Below are 19172 nucleotides of genomic sequence, written 5' to 3'. Positions count from 1 at the left end.
CACCATCTCTGAACTTACTCTTAGATAGACTTGTGAGTGTAAAGAGGAGAGGCCTTGTCAAATCCACATAGAGTGGGGCTGCCAACAGTGAGAACTCAAGACTATTATTAACCTCGGGTGGAACAGGGCATTACTGCTCTACATAGCACTTGGTATATATCATGAAGTAAGGGGTTTGTATCCTCCTTTACCTGGTTGCTATGCTTCACCTATTCCTTCATTAATTGCGGGGAATATAGTAATGATTGTAAGCTGAAATCATGCAGTACTATCTGCTAAAAAACATAGTTGTTGACATGTTTCAAGTTTCAATGATGTCTTCTTATTTTATTCCATAACACACCCTTGATTTTTACATGCAATAGATAAGAGTAAAAGACTTGCTCTACATTTCTTGTCTACACAATTCCTCAAACACTTGAATTAAAATCTTGTTCTGATAGGCAAACTCTTCCTAGAATCTGAAGCCTTTTAATTTGTTAACACTTGCATTTCAAAAGGCTCAAAGCTGAACTTTTTCATTGAGTCACCATCTTGCAACCTTAAAGCACAAGTTGCTGCCAGAAATGAAATTTCATTCCCCACCAGAAAAATTAGAAAGTCAATAGTTAAAACATTTTAGAATGAGATGAATACTCCAACTTTTTTTTTCATTAGGAGGCTTTAGTAATATATCATGATAAGGTTTGTTTAATATATCATTGCTCACAGATGATTGCAAGAATTGTGCATGCTCTGCGTACCCAACAACTTACTACAATCAAACCATAAAATCACAATCTTATAGCATCAATTCGTGAAAGTACTTCTGGCAGTACAATTTCTTGCTGTCTCCTACAAAGCAATTAATTTGGTACTAGTGAAATGAAGTCCCCAAGAATCACCTGAAATTTTTACTCATAATTATATACTGAAAAAACAGTTCTTTGCCTCATGTTCAGTAAATTATCGAAGACAGTTGATCAACCAAGGCAGATAATTTTAAATTCACCACAGCTTTTTGCTGATTGACAGTCACTGCAAGGAAACCCTAAGGTAAAGAGCCACGCAATTCAGAGAGCATAAAAAAAAATTAAAAAAAAAAGCCAGATGATCCCTCCCTCTTATGAGAAGATTTATTTATGTATTCACACACAACTAAATTAAAGACTCTCATGATTATGAAGCAAATTCTCTTTGTCAGCACTCTAAAAAATGTATAGAGAATGTTATATGGAGAATATGCTTACTAATGTATGGGTGCAAAGGGATAAAAAGCTGGATCCTTTATATATATCCAGTGTGCACCTCCTTAACCTTAATCAGATCACTAGGAGGTCAATCACAATTTAACCACTGACAGCATTGTTTTTAGGCATACATTCCTTTCTTAAAATTGTCCTACCCCCTATCATCACATCCTCTCTGTTTATTTCTGTATGTGGATGCGTGTGAATCAAATAATATTATGAATATTGTTCAACTAATAACCTAATATTATGGAAAATTCCACCTAGGGCTATCGGTACCTGGATAATAGTAAATTTGTTATCTGGTTGGCCTATTTACTTTGTTCTAAATGCCACACTAAATGTACCTCTGAGTCAATTTACTTAGACATTAGAAAGCCTTTAGACAGTTATAATATGTAATAAATCATATATTAGAATTGTGCAACAGGAAGGTCATTCTGAGTGGATGATTGGGATGCGATCCTTTGTGCAAGTGCTGGTTATTCCACAGTTACGGACTTGGCCAAGTTGCGTGGACAATCCACCTGCAGAAGACCAACAAAGAGCAAGCTCAAAAACACTGTTACATAATTTTGTTACCAATGATATTCATTCATGACTCTGTACTGAGGGGAGGAAAGGAGGAATCCTCTTGAATTGGATGACTGGAGAATGGCTGTGTGCTGTCTGTCTAAAATGGTGCCAGCAAGCAGGTTGGTATTTTCAACCAACAATTATCAATCAAAAATAGATGCCTGCTCAAGAAGAATTCAATGTGGCGTTGAATAATTTCAAAGATGAGGTCAACGGGACAATTCAGGAAGACATACCAATGTGATTGTTAGATAGTGTTAAGCTACAGTGATGCACTAACATAAGTTTACCCACAGCTCTCCTGTTGGAAATTACAGGGGGTGGGTGTGACAATAACAAGAATTCACTGGAAGAATGTAAAACAAAAAAGCTGCCAATTAAATCAATTTCAACACAATTATCTGCTGGCCAGTTTTTCTTTTTATCATTCTAAGACTTGTTTTGCAATTTCAATGCCATTGAGACTACTTACTAGACATTTTTCTAGTTTCTTTTTTAGTTCCCTGAATACATTAAGTATGTGAACAAGCTAAGCTACAGGGATTGTTTTGTTGTGTTTTGATTTCTTTTTTTTTAAGTACGTGCCATAGCCAATTAATTCAGGCAGTGTAAAAGTTTAACCAATCAGAAAACAGGATTCATTACATCTTGCCTGATCATGGGGCTGTCCTTAATTAAACTAAACAAATATATCATGAGATTTGGTAAAAATTTTCAGGACCCATCTCCATGACTATGTATGTAAAAAAAATAGGCAAGGTAATTAATATTAATACTGATCATTTGTGAGAGCTGGATATAAGTAGAACTGTCTGTAAAATGGATGCCCTCAAATATACCTCTTCAAATTAATATTCACTGCCTCAGATGTGACCTCAAAAAATTGTTACCAGTAATTCAAACATTTTTTCAATCATGGTGTAGACTGAGTTACAGGGTGGATTAAGTTGTTGTTGTTGTGGTTAGTATTAAGTCTTGTCTTGAATGTTAGCCATTCACTCACATCATATCCACGAAGCACAGCAATGTGGAAAGACAACAACTGCAGTGGAATGACTGACAAGATTCCCTGAAGGCAGTCAACAGTTCTGGGCACCTCAAGAGTGCGGAACGCATGGCTCTTCACTTCTTCATCACCTTTATTGCAAATAAGTATGGGGCGCCCCTAACAAAAATAACATACAAAAAAATTCAAAAAGTTTTGGTTTTGATGAATATAAATTACAAAAAACTCTTGGGATGATCACAGCTAAATTTGACTGACTTCAGGGCAGTCCAGACTTTTTTGAATTGTGAAAACTCTTTCATAAACATCCTTGAACATTTGTGACAGTCAGGAAATAATTATAGAAAATTGGAGCTTTACATTAATTCTCCCTTTTTGCATGTTTCATAATGTTCCACTGACTCTGTCTTCTCAATCACATTCTTATCACCTAACCAGTAAAAAGGTGTTGATGCTGTAATGAGGAATTTCTCTTTGGTCACCTCTAAAGTGAAAGGCCAATTAATTTACTCAATCCATATAAAGCTGTCAACAAAACAATAAATAAAGGCTGATAGTTTCTAAAGAAACTGTTTGGCACTGCGTCGGTGGGGGTAACGAAATAATTTGAATATATCAACAGAGTTGAAATGGTAAATTGGCCACCATTACGGTTATAAAAGCTGACATTTCGAGCGTTAGCCCTTCGTCGGAGTGAATAGAGGAATTGTGGGTTGGGTGTGCTTTTAAAGGCAGAAAACAACTGATTTGAACAACAAATGAACTTTTTGGCTTCTACGAAATCAAAAGATCACCACAAGCAGAGAATTAAGATGGGGTTCTTTTTACCTGTCGTGCTGTCACCTGCTGTAATGCATTCATGCATTTCTAAAAAAACAGACAATTTTCATAAAGTTATGCAGGGACTAGGATGCAAAAGTTTGGTCACAATTTTTCAACATGCAAAAAATTACCTTTAATTCATGGTGACAAAAATGGATAAAAAAATATGGGATAAAGATCATGAGGAGTGGAGAAATACAATTCATGTTACAGGAAGACATTGCAAATTAGAAACTGTTTCTTTCATTACCACAAATTACCAAAAGGCTCAGACGTTTTGGTGAAAAGTACATCAATGACACATATCGGAAGCTTGTAATCTACTACACTTATTTCATGCACCAAAAATTACCATCATGATGCTCTTTAAAATCATTCAAATTACTCCCCACTACCCTTCAAATGGGTGCCCTTCCCTTTGACTAAATGTGTTAGAAATTATTGATGATAATTAATGAACAATAACTGTAAGAGAATATCAAATATAACACCGTTGAAACTACTAGCAGTGTTTAATTTATATCTCACTGCTTTTCCGTTGAATGCTTACTAGGCTTTATACTAGTCTGGTACATTTTCAGTGCTCCGAGTCTACACTGCACTACAAAAATAAACAATTTCTGAACAAACCGTAAACACTGCATCCCTCGACACCAACATAATAACAGGCATGTTCTTGTCCACAAGAGCTAGTGGACCATGTTTGAGTTCCCCAGCAAGGATACCTTCTGAATGCATGTATGTCAACTCCTTAATTTTCTGGAAAGAAATTAAACTAATTATAAGAAAAAAGATCAATGTAAAGAAAAAGTTTGATCTAATGTCTGATAAAAACAAAGCTTAGCATAGGATGGAAAAAGTACTTTTCCAAACTAGAAAATTGAAAGTATCATCTGTTTACCCTTTTGTTTCCATCACCTCTCCTTATCTGTCTGTATGAAAATGTATTGAACAGATATAGTAAGGGGAAATTCAACATTGGTCACTCCTAGACAACTGAAGGAGATGCTTTAAGGAAATGCTCTAACCAGAGGTAAAACCATCATTGCTCAAAATTCAAAGCAATGTACACTGAAAATTTCAAAGTAGGACTCAAGTTGATCATACATATGTTTGTACATCTCTTAAATCCTATCACAGGTAACTTGGTTAATGAGACAACTACAGTAATTTCAAATGAAGATCATTACCAGAGCTCCTTCCAAGCAAGTTGCAAATTGAAATCCTCTGCCCATGACAAGGAGACTCTTCTGTTGATAAATCTCTTGTGCCAACGACTGGATTTCTTCATCTAATTTTAGAACCTCCTTTATGAGTTCTATGCAAAATTACAAAAAAAACAAACAATCAAAGAAGCAAAAAACAGCCAGAGATAAGCAAAGGAGCAAATTGGATAACATTTAGTAACATTTAATTTAGTACTTAAATCCACGCGTAAATCTTGACTTTTAAATTGGGTTTCAAAAATAAACTGTTGTGTCTTGCATGGAAGTTTTTAATGGTATTTCAAGTTTCTTATGTTTAACCTGTGGGAAGTGCTATGGCTGTGGCTTATGGTCGGTGTGCTTGACTCCCAGGTGAGTTTTCCAGGTTTGAGACCTACATGCCCAGGTTAATGTATTGTGTTCTTGGGCACACAGCAATTCTCTCCACCTAGGAGTGTAAATGGGCACTGGCGAACAGTCAGGGAAGCTGCCTGATGGAATGTTTAAGGGGTAACCCAGGGATGGACTAACATTCCATCCACAGAGCTGGAGGGGTAACCCAGGGATGGACTAACATTCCATCCAGGGAGCTGGAGGGTTAGTAATACTTAATGCAAAGGAAACTGGGATGAAAGCTCTGACTGGGTCACAGGGCCACTTGGCTCAGAGTATAGACTACTTTGTAAACCCACGCATTACCTGCAATTTACCTGGTAATTTTTTCATCCCTTCAATTATTTCCCTACGTCTCTGCTGCATGGAGATTCTATCTTCTGACATCATCAAGGCAAACATTGTCAAAGCAAGGAACTGACTTGTGTAAGCCTGCACAACACCGAAATACAGTCACAATTAACAAAAATTACTGAAATGAACAAATTAACCCTTCACCTCCCAAGATCTGATTTTGAATTCTCCCCTCTAGCTGCTACACATTTCCTCATAAACAAGTTAGGAGAATTTGGTGTTCAATCAAGGTAACAACTTCTAACCGATAAGCTTGAGCATTCTCATTACATATTTATTGGATGATGTACGCATATTATAGGGAGAATTTTCATGTTAATCATTTCTGGAAGTTAAAGGGTTAAAAAAGCCCATTGATGGCTCTTAAAGATCACATGAAAATAATTTCAAAGAAGAGAAACTGTATTCCCCCCCCCACTTATTAATTGTCAACCACAAATTTTTAAGCTGGACAGCGCTTGTTATGAAAATTAATTTTAAGAGAGAAGCAACTTTTTCTAAGTTTAAAACACCTTTGTACTTGCAACACCAATTTCTGGACCAGCATTGATGTGACATCCACACATACTTTCTCTGGAGATAGAGCTTCCCACTAAAAAAAGAGAAAACAAAAAAAACAAAACAAAAAACAATCCAGTAATGGTGAACAAATTTTTTTAGTACAGTGTAACAAATTATTTAAAAAATCAGTTATCAACTTGATCAGTGATGACAGCTAGTCTCTTCAACAGGTAGTAGAAAAAAAAATGTCAAGAAAAGTGAATGCTATCATCTCCATTGATCAATGCCACTTATCCAAAGATACACATACAGTTACCTCTACATTGCTGCAAACAGACCAGAAAAATACATAAATATTAAAAAAAAGGGAATAAATTAAGAGATGAGACAAGATAAAACCATCTGATTCAATATCATAACTTACTGGTAATTAGAAGTACAAATGTACATTGTAATATTAGCCATATTGAGCTAACCGCCTCCCAGTTAGCTCAATGGATAGAGCGCTGGACTGTTGTGCGGGAGGTTGAGGGTTTAAGCCCTGGCCAGACCAATACTCAGGGTGTTAAAATAATTGAGAAGAGTTAATTTGCTACCTTTCTATAACATCAAGAAATGGTTAGATATTCTACTCTTCTTGGAGAGGGACGAATAAATGGAGGTCCCGTCTCCTGCAGGGTTGGGGTAGGAGACGTTAATTTCCCACACACGAGATTACTGTGTGATGGATGTCCTCCCCTGGGGTGGGATGGGTGGGATATTGGGCGCACTTAATTTGGAGCCTCACTCTGTTGTGCGACCCTCACCACACTCCGGTGAAAGTGATTAAATAAATAAATGTTAGTAATAATAGGTATGATGTTCTGTACTCAATGATGTACACATTGATAGTTTTTGCTGATACCTGTATTGGTGATTCCCACAATGAGTGCTCCTCTTTCTTTGCAGTACCGTAACGCATTCAGAGTGTCAGCTGTCTCTCCTACAAAGAATAATTACAACGTAAATAAGTCTCACTCTGACTGGGTCGAAGAGTGATCTCCAATTTTCTACCTACAAGCTTGGACACAATCATGCCTGTGCTCAGTTCTGGGCCCAGTTGTTCGAAGATCGATTAGCGCTAACCCAGGGTTAAATTTTAATCCAGGTTTCTATATTTCTCTGTTCAAAAGCCATCTTAAGATAATTTTCCCAATTCTTCTTAGAGCATTCAATCATCAAATTGTAAACAAATGGAATTAAAGTGAATTTTATTTTAAAGCTTTCAGATTTGTAATTAAATTTCCCGGTAACCCTGGGTTATCTTAACCCGCCTTTGAACAACCCGGCCCTGATGTCTAATTAAAATGATTAAAATGATTAAAATGATTAAAATGAAAGTTTACCTGACTGACTGATAAAGAAACACACATCATCCCTAAATATTGGAGTTGATCTGTCAAGGAAGTCGCTGGCCAGTTCTACAACTACAGGAAGTTCAGTAAGTTCTTCCAACAATTGTCTTGTCTGCAAGTAAAAAAAAAAAAAAAAAAAACCAATTGATTTTATAGATTCTCCAAACCAATGAGTACTGGTCAATGAATTTGCCATATTTAACAGCATTCTTAAGGAAAAGTGGGCACTCAATTAAACATTGAGCGAACCGCCTCCTGGTTAGCTCAATTGGTTAGAGCGCTGGATTGTGTTGTGCGGGAGGTCGAGGGTTCGAGCCCCGGCCGGATCAATACTCATGGTCTTAAAATAAGTGAGGAGAAATTGCTACCTTTCTATAATCAAGAAATGGATAGATATTTTAGTCTTCTCAGATAAGGACGAATAAACCGTAGGCCCCGTCTCCTGCAGGGTTTGGGGTAGGAGACATTAATTTCCCACACATGAGATTACTGTGTCGTGGATGTCCTCCCCTGGGCTGGGATGGGTGGGAATTGGCCCTGAAAAGCCCCCATGGGGAGTGGTCAACTATCCTATGTATGTATGTATGTATGTATGTATGTATGTATGTATGTATGTATGTATGTATGTATGTATGTATGTATGTATGTATGTATGTATGTGTGTGTTTGTGTGTGTGTGCGTGTGTGTGTGTGTGTGTGCGTGCGTGCGTGCGTGTGTGTGTGTGTGTATGTATGTATAAACATTACCTGGTTTGGAGATATTATATTCATTTTGGTGCTTAATTAGAATCTTAATAACTATCAATCAGAAGATAGTGGTTGAACTTACTGCTAAAGCACTGTGATAGCTTGTGCCACAAGCAATCATCAATATTCTTCGGCATCGGCGAATTGTATCAATATGAGACATCAGACCACCAAGTCTTACTGCCAAATTTATGAAGAAAACATGAAAGTTACACATCAAAGATGAATTAATTCCAATATAATTATACATGTAGTCTCCTGTGCCATTTTGATTCAGGAACCGGCCATGATGCAGAAACAGATTCTGCTAATTTCAAGTAATACACATTAGACTAAGTCTAATTAAGACTGAGTGACTAGCACCTTATTTCTCTTCACCACATCATCCCTCACAATTTTTTACCCCTTACAATTTTCACCCCTTACATTTCTACCCCCTTACATTTCTCTCACCCCTTATAACTATCACCTTACAATATCACCCCTGAATAACACATCAATATCACCAGAATAAAGGAAATGATTGCCAACCTAAGAAGCTTTGATTGTTAAACAAATTCTCCTTGTCAGCACCTTAAGAAATGTATAGAGAACAGTATGGAGAATATGCATACTGACATTTGGGGGTAAAGGGTTACCAACAGTGAGCAAGCATTTATTTCATTTAGTTTTAGGAATGAATGCTCTGAGAAACTCTCTGGCTTGATTTTTTTTTCCTGGGTTTCCAAATGAGATTTCTCAGGGGGTTGGGTTCATATATGAGAAGAGTAAAATTTGCACAATAAAGAAAATCTTCTTAAAAGATTTCTGCTATCACAAATCCTTTATTAACCAAGCCTGTATTGCAAAAATGGCTTCCTATTGGCCTTATTAGTTTTGGGAGTATTTCTCATGAAATATTTTCCATCTCTAGCCTCCCGGTTAGCTCAATGGATAGAGTGCTGGACTGTTGTGCGGGAGGTCGAGGGTTCAAGCCCTGGCCGGATAGACACTCAAGGTCTTAAAATAATTGAGAAGAATATGCTATCTTTCTATAACATCAAGAAATGGTTAGATATTCTAGTCTTCTCCGATAGGGACGAATAAATTAAGGTCCCATCTCCTACAGGGTTAGGGGTAGGAGACGTTAATTTCCCACGCACGAGATTACTGTGTGATGAATGTCCTCCCCTGGAGTGGGATGGGTGGGATTTATTGGGTGGACTACTCGCATGGTTCGCACATGTTCCGTTCTAGTCCTACCCTCCTACGGTAATGCAGTGAAAATGATTAGAACAGTAGTCGCTTGATCATGCAGTCGTAAGTTATTCTACCAAATGGATATCATTAGTCAAGGTTCCTTCCAGCCCCCCCCTCCCACTCTCTGTCGAGTAAAGAAATGTCCTTACCACTTCCTGACTCTAAATTGACTCGTCCTCTCATTGTATTCACAACACTTTCTGGCTGTTCAAAGATTTCTTTCTGCATAAAGGAGCTGTAATTCCCTAAATTAAAATTTACGTGTATTTATTTTGAGCCATAATTATTTAGAAAGAAAGATACACTTCTTTCTTTATGATTTCTCAAGTCCAGCTGTAGCTGAACTCTACAAAATAAAACACTCAACAGGTCTTCCATGCTAACATGTATGCAAATGCATCCTTGCTTGTTGAGTCTGTAGTGACTGAAATACCCAAACCTGAATGAGAAGAGAGCCCTACTCTCCTATTAGCTTTTAATACACAGGAAATTCAAAGCCAACAAAGGCAGAAAAATGTACCATCAACAAATTATACATAATTTGCCATCTTGCTGACACTAAAAATCAATATACTTTAATTTTCAATTCATGAATGCAATCATTCACAACAGTTCTCTCACTGGTGACAGACATTATACTACAAAATGAGCTGCTAACAATCCATACAACTACCTTTCATGATCTGCTGCAACTCCATTTGAAGCGTCTGAACTTCTCTGAAATAATTCTCTTCGGATGCATCTCCACGCTTTATGCGATGGATTGAAAGATCTGCACACAATTTAAAAAATCATGATCATCATATTTCAATATCTGGGGATCAACCTTGCAATCTAAGAGCTTCTCTGCACAGAGATTGCCTGGACCTGAGTTCATTTCTGTAGCAACAATGGGTGTTAAGCAAAACAAAATTCAGTTTCAGCTTTCCAATTAATTACTGGTAATTCACTAGACATGTCTATTTTCAGAAAATAGACTTTGGCTCAATAAATTTTCTAACTTATTTATTAAATAGAAAAATTGGCAATTTATGGAAATGTTCTCTCCCTGTGCATGGTGCTGGACAGGCGCAATCCCTAAATATACTACGTAAAACAGCTATGCCTGTTGACTAGTTAGAGAAGTTTTAAGTCATTTTAACTTACTTCCATTACTAACTGCAGCAACATCATCATCTTCCAAGTAGATCACTCTGTTCGTATGCTCAATAACAGCACTGAGGATTAAATATTTTTATCAATAATCCATTACATGAGCAGGAATATTTTCAAATTTTACAATTTCAGTGATTTGGGTACAATAACTTCTAGTCAAGATTAAATCATTGCTTCAACTGACACAGATAGGAATGGAGCTCAATTTTCAATGCCCTCTGATTAATTCTGTATAAAGGATCTGGAAAAGAGGGAACGGACTGAAGTATTAAACAAAATCTTGTTGTGCCCTACCTGGTAAAACTGAATGTAAAAATTACATGCCCTTACCTAGTGTCTCTTGATCTAAACATTTCTTTGTACATCGTATATACTTAATGGAAAAGCATTTTATTATCCAACTATACTCCTAAACGAGTACAAATAACACCATAGACAAGTACAAATATCACGTGGTATTTGTACTCGTCTATTGCAGTACCGGTTAAACAGGTTTTCTCGCATCGTGCAAGCGAAGAGTTGGATTGTAGTTACGAAAAAAAAAAAACTGATGGCGAACAATTTGAATCATATTTCTGACGACAAAGAGTCAGAATGGCTGGCAAATATAGATCCAAGTTCATTAGATGAATGGAACAAAGATAAACAGCTTGACGACCAGAAAATTTCTTCATTTAATGAAGAAAATAGAAACAGCAGCACAACAACTTGCCAATTCCGTTCCGCTTCGCATACTTCTGTCACGCACTCCTCATAAATAAACATCTGCGAAATTCCCCCGCACTGCAATAACAGTTTGGCGTGTTGGATAATAAATAACTTATTAGACATTTTGTTGTGTAGTATCGATCGCTGAGTATTTTACTCGTTATTTGTATTTTGACTCGCCCTACGGGCTCGTCAAAATATGGCACAACTTGTAAAAATACTCAGCGATACTACACAACAAAACGTCTAATAAGATATATGTATTAATATTGGACAGCTGCAGAGTTCGTGTACTAAGCACGAGTCCTGCAAGAGTCTCTTTAACTGATGTCAGTATACAAACCTTGCATCTGAGGCAAAGTAAATTTCAATTGGACTGTCTTTGTTTGTAGCCAAACTTGACCAACCAAAACCATTCACAGCAGCATCTTTTCCTTCAGCATCATCATGTGTATCTCCTAATATACGTGCAAGACAAAGAAGAAACAGCATGCATGCCTCACTCAAAATAAATGAGGCATTTGAAATGGAGATACCTCATTCATATTCAATTAATTTGCATTTCTTCTCTCTTCTCATCTTTACCATCCAATTTTGATACTTCTGTTCCTTTTTTTTTTAAGTAAAAGGTAACTTTATCATTGAGTTTAATTAGTTAATTATCTGCTGGTAATTGTAAGTCAGAGTGTTGGTTGACAGAGCTTTAACTGCACTATACAACATGATTGATTTTATATTTACCTGAACTGTACACAATGGGCAACCTATCTGTTTTCAGGGGGAATGCACTCTTGATACCCACAAGCAGGGGACTGCCACGCCTAACAAAGCCATTGTGAAAGAAAAATTAAGTTTCACAACTTTCTTTATTTACTAATAAGCAAAATAACATACAATGGAACAGAATTAAATCAATGGCACTCAGGCATTGTTGCAGCTTGAAGTACTTACTAGCCAGATCTAATTTGCAATATGTAAATACATTTGGCTTATTTTAATAAGTGGAATCCGATGTATTTCAATGCAATAAACTGACTCCTGAATCAGATGAAAGGGAGGGAAAAGAAAAAGTTGTGTCATTCATATTTCATTGGATATTTTGGATACATTTCTTGACGACAAGATGGTTGAAAAATATACCCGCTGCAGCCATCGCCAATTGAGAGAGAACTTTGAGGACCACACCTTAATTCTTGCATCTAATTCATTTCATTTTAAAGATCAGCGGTTCAAAGTGAGCCTATTTCTATTTCATATATGTTAATGTGTTTTAAATGTTTGACACAAACCTGGTGGCCACAATTTCACCTGGAAACTTTGAGCTTTTAAAAGCAAGTGCAAATGCTCCCTCCTGAGGAAACAAATGATAACCATTAATAAAAGGGATGCATGTTAGCAAATTCAATTCTTTCAACAGATGTTACAAGGATTGTGGTTTTTATCTTGGCACATATTATTATTGCAAAAGGCAGAGAAGAGGGAGAAAGAAACTTAAGGAAGAGCAAAGAAATTTCACTGGACTTACCAATTGTTGTATGGTCATCTCCACAAGTTCTCTAAATTCTAGTTCCTGTCCTTCTTTTTTCTGCTCAGAAAATAAAATTGAACTGCCCCTTTCATGCATGTATTTTGACAAGTTTAATAGGTTAAACTTATTTGTCCGAAATCCACAGAGATGGAACCCTAAAGAAATGAGTCCGGGGAGACAGCTGCCTAGCTAGTAGATTCCCCTCCTATGCCCACCTAGAGGATTAAACTTCCCAAGGGCTTTGATACTATTAGCACAATCTAGAAGTTTAGAAATTTCCCATTCAAATCAAGAACCAACAAAAAAAAAATTTCATGATTATATAATCAAGGACAATTAGAATCCCAATCAAAATAGATGAAAAATGGATGTGATACAAAAATGAAGAACAACACATCATGCTCAGTACCAATAGTGATAACTCTTCTTGGGTCAATTTACCGTTTTGTCATAGAAATACTTGACCAGCTTTGGTATCACTTCAGTATCTGTTTCAGATTCAAAGCGGAATCCTTTGCTCCCCTGGTAAAAACAAAAATGTATACCAATTAAAACCTTGATTCCTCTTCAATTATACGCTGCAACAGGCAATTAAAGAAAATTAAAAAAAAGTACAACATGCATTGAATGCATTTAACCCTTTACACCCTAACATCAGAATACATATTCTCCATACTGATCTCTATACATTTCCTAAGGTGCTGACAAGGAGAATTTGTTTAACAATCAAACCTTTGTCCTTAACACCCTAACATCAGTATGCATAATCTCCATACTGATCTCTATACATTTCCTAAGCTGCTAGCAATTGGGAGAGTTAATTTGGTATAATTATTATAATAATCAAGAGTTTCTCGAGTTGGTAATTATTTCCCTATGAATTAATTATTAATACTCTTGCGACTTTGAAGTGTGATCTGGGGCTGATATTGTAAGGAGAAATAAGATGTTAATCACACTTGGGGATCAAAAGTGTCAAAGGTCTGAACCTGAGAGTAACAGGCTTTGTTGTGTCTTGATCATCTGAGTAAACTTGTCTATGGCATGGAGGGCATGGCTATATATGGTCGCCGTGATAGTGAATCATGTTTTAAAAACCTTCAGTTGATAGAAGTCGTCATCAGAGTCAACTAAGGAGTTCTTTGTTGGTCAAATGCCAAATAATTAACAATTATTCCACGAGTGCGCGTTGGATATGAGATGATAGATAGCCAGCGAGGCACGTAGCGGCGAGTTGGCTACAATCATCTCATATCCAACAAGCGCAAGTGGAATAATTGTTTCATTAAAAACGCGCCCAAGATATTAGACAAATCTTACCAAATCTTAAATTTTTTAGCTCCCTTTTAATTTCAACCCGATGCGCACGCTACCATATTTGTAGATTATGGTATATTGGCTCATATACCATAATGGCTAAGCCAATAAAAAGTCCTGAACTGCATTATCCAAAGATTCAGTTTTAATAATTATATTTAGCCTAGTTCTAAAAATGGATTACAAGATCTGACTGAACCTTTTTGGACCAAAAAAAAAAAGTTATTAACACAGATTTTCTGATAAAAGAAAAAAGGAAAAAAACCACCCCCAGATGGGATATAAAATGAAAGGAAACTACTTTTTATACATGAAACTATGAAATGTTCTTTAGCAAACACAGTTAGGAATATATTCAGCATCTAGAAGACAGATCAATAAGCTCAGACACTTAATAAGTGTTACTAATTTTTTTTTATTCTCAATAGCAGACTGAGGTGAATAAGTTTAGCAGGCCTTACCAAAAATGTTTTGATATCTTTGTAGTTGGTTATAATGCCATTATGAACTGCCACAAATTCTATCAAAGAAAGATGAAAAACAATATTATACAGTGGAACCCCTCAAAACCGGACACCCTTAGGACCGGAAGAAATGTCCAGTTTAGAGGGGTGTCCGATGTACTGAGGTTTTACCCACAAAGGTCCGGTAATACGGGCAACATTTTTCTTCAACTCGTCTTGCAACATTGTTGCATTGCAAGTTGAAACCCTTTGTTGAAAATTTGTTGCAGAAAGTAGAACTCGATTCTACTTTGCACCACACGTTGCCTCAACTTGCAACACTGTATTTGGTTGCGAGACAAGTTGGTCACGAACGTGGTAATACGCGCAACAAAGGGTTTCAACTTGCAATGCAACAATGTTGCAAGACAAGTTGAAGAAAAATGTTACCGTATTACCGGACCTTAAGGCAATTTTATGCAGCATAATGTACTGTCTGACTGTAAGTACCAGTACATGGTACACAAGCACTAATAAAGCACATCAGTAAAGGAAGTAACAACATAGATCAGAAGGAAGCTTTTCAACATCATTTTATTTAATCTACAAAAAAATTCAGTGTTACACACAGGGTAATACGATCACTGCTTTAATTCATTAATTTTGTAGACTTCTTTCTTTTTTAAAATATCACCTACAGTTGATTTACCAATCTTAAATTTACTCTTTAGAGCCTTCACTGTGGGTTTAGGCACTGATTCCGTGCATTTGATCAACTCAAGTCTCTTCTCTAACGATAACTCGATTCTTTAGCGTTTCGCTGGTCACTCAGACAGTGATGTTTGCTACTGCTTTGTTGAGATTGTCGAGTGATTTCACCTGCAACATGACAGTCTCTTAAGCTGACCCCATGACAGTGGCATGATTGTTGACTTTAGATTTTTTGCTTCAGTACTGATAAAACAATGAGTAATCAGCCCATGTGCATTTCTCACTTCTGATTGGGATTTCACAGCTGCATGATTACAATTTTAATTTTAATCATGTTTAAAAATGTGTAATTAAAGTTTGGCGGCAAGCTTAAAACTTTCATGTTCAGTTTGATGAGGTCAATTTCTTTGGGTAAATGTGATTACGGACTGAAAAAAGCATCCGGTTTCCGGAAGGGAAGGGTTCTGGTTTATTGAGGTTAAAAATAGAGAAAATGTATGACAGAGATCTTGGGGCCGAAAAAAAGGTCCGGTATAGAGAGGATTCTGGTTTAACAAGGTCCGGTTTAGAGGGGTTCCACTGTGAAAAAAAAAAAACTCATGGAATACCGTCTTGCCAAAATAAAATAAAATTTAAGTACCAATAAGGGACACAGAATTAAAGAATGAGTGAATCACATTATATGGCTTACCATTGGATGGATCTGATCTCTGAGGATGACTGTTCACACCACTTGGTTCACCATGGGTTGCCCAACGTGTGTGTGCAATACCGCAGTGAATTGAGAGCTCCTCATCTAAGCTAAAGTCACTCTGAGCTAAGAAAAACAACAATTGTGAAATATTGCAAGTAACTGTAGACTCAATCAATTTGATCTTAAATCTAACAAAATCCTCAACAGCTTAACTTTAATAGTGACTTCTGACATATTGACATATTTAATAGTGATTGCTGACATATCAATAATTTCTGCAAACAGGCACAGTTGGCACTATCAGACAACAGTCTCCAGGGCTGTGTTCTAGCAGTGCCTGATCGCCCCTGGTGCCTTACTTTTGCTCTTAGGTGACTTAATAGGAAGCCCAGTTTTTTCACAAAAAACATATACTGGGCACCCTGGATTTCACAGTTTCAGAGCACTGGGCTCCCTTCAATTTTTCTTCGAGCACAGCCTTGGAATCAAAAAGAGAAAGCTTTTATGAAAGCCAATTCAAAAAGTGTTGTTTGGATCAAGGAGATAGAGACAAGTAAGTGAGATGTAAAAAAAAAAAGGAAATTAAAGCATTACCCCCTAATATCAATATCCAGATTCTCCAGACTGTTGTCTATATGTTTCCTAAGGTGCTCACAAGGACAATTTGTTTAACAGTCAAGTGCTTCATTAGTTGGTGATTATTCCCTTAATTCCCATAACTTTACTGTGTGATTTGGGGGTGATATTGAAAGGAGAAGTTAGGTAAGAGGGTTAAAGCTCTGATGAAAAGTTAACCTCTAAATCCTAACCAGTGACCAGCATCCAATTTCTTACAATATGATCACTGAATAAAACATCACAGTCATGAGAATATAGGAAATGATCACTGGCTGTAAAAACTCTTGATTAATGCACAATTTCTCCTGGCAGTACCACAAGAAATGTACAGAGAACACTCTGGAGAAAATGCATGCCGATGTTAAGCTACAAAGGGTACTACATAAGTATACTTTGCTTTGGAATCTTTTAAAATTCAATACCATGGATTTCTTGCTGAAGTGCAGCAACTTTCCCTCTCTTTTTCACAATTCTATAAGTAAGAAATATAGTCAGAAGTTTAAAGCCAGGCTTTAATTCTTTTTAATATTTTGCAGAATGCAAAGATCTAGTCAATGATTGATCAAAGTTTACAAACTATGTATTCCTTTCTTTCCTTTTCAGTTTTTTTTTTTTTTTTTTTTTCACCTTTTCAAGATCACAAAAAGAACCAGGTGAGTTGCTTCCCTCAATAAATGAAATTCAACAACATTTTTTTATGATTTCACTTATAACTGTACAATTTTGCTGCTGGTGGCAAGTAATAAAATAAATAATTGTTGGGCTTTAGACTTGTTGTTTTAGACATTTCAGCATAGGGATGATTTTCTCAAAAAGAGCAGTTTTCAGAAGCCACACCAAAAAAAACATTGACCTCAGTAAGATCTCCACAGAGCCTGATACTGTTCGAAAACAAAGCGGTAGTCTCAAAGGCAATCTATTGTTTTTGCTGTTGTTTTTCTTATCCAAAATGAATTATATGGCTGTGTGGAAATCTTACCTTGACCTCTGACCTAAAGTCATCTATTTATTCAAAAAATACTACTGCCTCCCAAAAAGAAAAAATGCAGCAAACATCTAATCCCTCAAGCTTGATTGCAGGTCAAGAAATGCACTCAGACAATGAGAGTTGTAGGAAAACCACAATATAATTGCAATATAATAAATCATCAAATTTGTAAACCTTCTTTGTTATAAAATCACTCAAACATAGTTGAAGGAAAACCACAAAATAATTGCCATAAAATAAATTTAGCAAATTTGTAAAGCTCCTTCATCTGATACTCAAAACGCACAAAACACCAAGCCAATAGAATCAATCAAAAATCGATCAGCTACAGATTTAAGAAGCTGTAAAGTTTAATAGTTCACATCACTGATCGAAGATAAGATATTTGTATTAAATATCCACGTCATAACTATTAATAACTTTAAAGGAGTAATTTAATATAGAGGACGTTCATATGACTTCCTAAATTTCCCGGAAAAGCAGACTAAATGGATAAACTCGCACGAAGAAGCTAAAAGGAACTACAAGGAGTTCAATTTTCTTTTTCATGAGATCAATACAAGATGTGTATCTATGATCGGACGCAGAGATCCACGTTGGCAATTCGGTGGTAATGAATAAACATGAGGGAAATTTGTTCTGCAAGGCACAATCTAATTCTTCTTTAGTTGCAAAGGTAGCTAAGGGTAATAAGCCTGTCTGTTCATCGACTTAACTCAGCCTCTCTCAGGTGACAGAAATTTTCTCGATCGCACAAGAATCCAAACTTTCGAGTGTTTCACTCATGGTTGCGACCACAACGATCCAATCATTGGCAGCAATAAATTTTCGCAATACATTACTGAAGCGGGAAAATCTAAAACTGATGCAAGAGTTACCTCAGCTCTTCGACTCCATCGTAGGCCACCCCTGAAATGTTCAAGATCAGGAAGCCGATCAGTTTATTAAACCTATAGAAAACCATAAAAAAAAAAAACGACTAATAGGACGCACAAACCTGCAGAATCGTAGCCACGATATTCCAGTCGCTGAAGACCACTGATCAAAAGTTCCAGAATGTATTGACGTTTTCGAGGAACACAGAAGTTTAGATAAGCAAATATGCCTGTAAAGAAAAAGAGAAGTTCTTATAGAATTGAGCTTACTGCACAGGAAACTCAACACATGAAATGATTCAGACTTAAGCCTCAAATATTTATCATAAACCTTAGAAAAACTTATCTGGAAAGAATGTATCAGAAAACATATCCACAATAGTAACTCAATTGTTTTTCCATCAACAAAAAACATACTCACCACACATGATGGAAATTCCGTAATAAGAGGTGGAAAAGTCTCTTCCACAGGTAAAATATTTAAGCTTATTTTGAAGCTTACAATGGTTAAGTACAATATTCTTGTGACCGACCAATTTGAGACTCACTTTTATGTTAGTCAACTTTATCTGAAACGCGTTACTCATCTTAGAAGAGCTATGATTGGTGGATCGGTTGAGATTATCCAATCACAAGAGCAAGTTCCATATGATGAGCCCTTACTTATAC

At 36.5% G+C, this 19172-nt stretch overlaps 1 protein-coding gene across 2 annotated transcripts; it reads right to left on the bottom strand.

Annotated features, from left to right (window-relative positions):
* Positions 1-299: 299 nt before the first annotated feature.
* Positions 300-19082, bottom strand: LOC111338521 (glutamine--fructose-6-phosphate aminotransferase [isomerizing] 1). 2 transcript variants are annotated; one of them, XM_088752097.1, is made up of 25 exons: positions 18925-19082; positions 18626-18733; positions 18507-18537; positions 17063-17112; positions 16020-16145; positions 14636-14694; positions 13299-13379; positions 12855-12914; positions 12619-12680; positions 12071-12150; positions 11673-11787; positions 10613-10683; positions 10140-10238; positions 9616-9711; positions 8759-8800; positions 8310-8407; positions 7472-7592; positions 6991-7068; positions 6098-6177; positions 5549-5663; positions 4824-4951; positions 4264-4392; positions 3640-3678; positions 2809-2970; positions 300-1756 (listed from the first exon to the last, which is right to left on the bottom strand). In XM_088752097.1, the coding sequence occupies exons 1-25, from the start codon at positions 18929-18931 to the stop codon at positions 1712-1714; spliced, it is 2082 nt and encodes a 693-aa protein (XP_088608223.1). In that variant the 5' UTR covers positions 18932-19082; the 3' UTR covers positions 300-1711. The 2 variants fall into 2 exon arrangements, with proteins under 2 accessions (XP_088608223.1, XP_088608224.1); XM_088752098.1 differs by lacking the exon at positions 8759-8800.
* Positions 19083-19172: the final 90 nt, after the last annotated feature.

Source organism: Stylophora pistillata, chromosome 3 (assembly GCF_964205215.1).
Source record: "Stylophora pistillata chromosome 3, jaStyPist1.2, whole genome shotgun sequence".
Taxonomy (NCBI): Eukaryota; Metazoa; Cnidaria; class Anthozoa; order Scleractinia; family Pocilloporidae; genus Stylophora; species Stylophora pistillata.
Note: the sequence above shows the minus strand (reverse complement) of the source record. Positions and strands in the feature narration are given on the sequence as shown.

Bases quoted from the DNA above. Each gene is read 5' to 3' on its own strand.
- LOC111338521 (XM_088752097.1), bottom strand. The intron at 7,593-8,309 runs GTAAGTTCAACC...TTTTACTTGCAG, and splicing joins GCTATCACAGTGCTTTAGCA to ACAAGACAATTGTTGGAAGA. The intron at 1,757-2,808 runs GTGAGTGAATGG...GGTCTTCTGCAG, and splicing joins CTGTGCTTCGTGGATATGAT to GTGGATTGTCCACGCAACTT.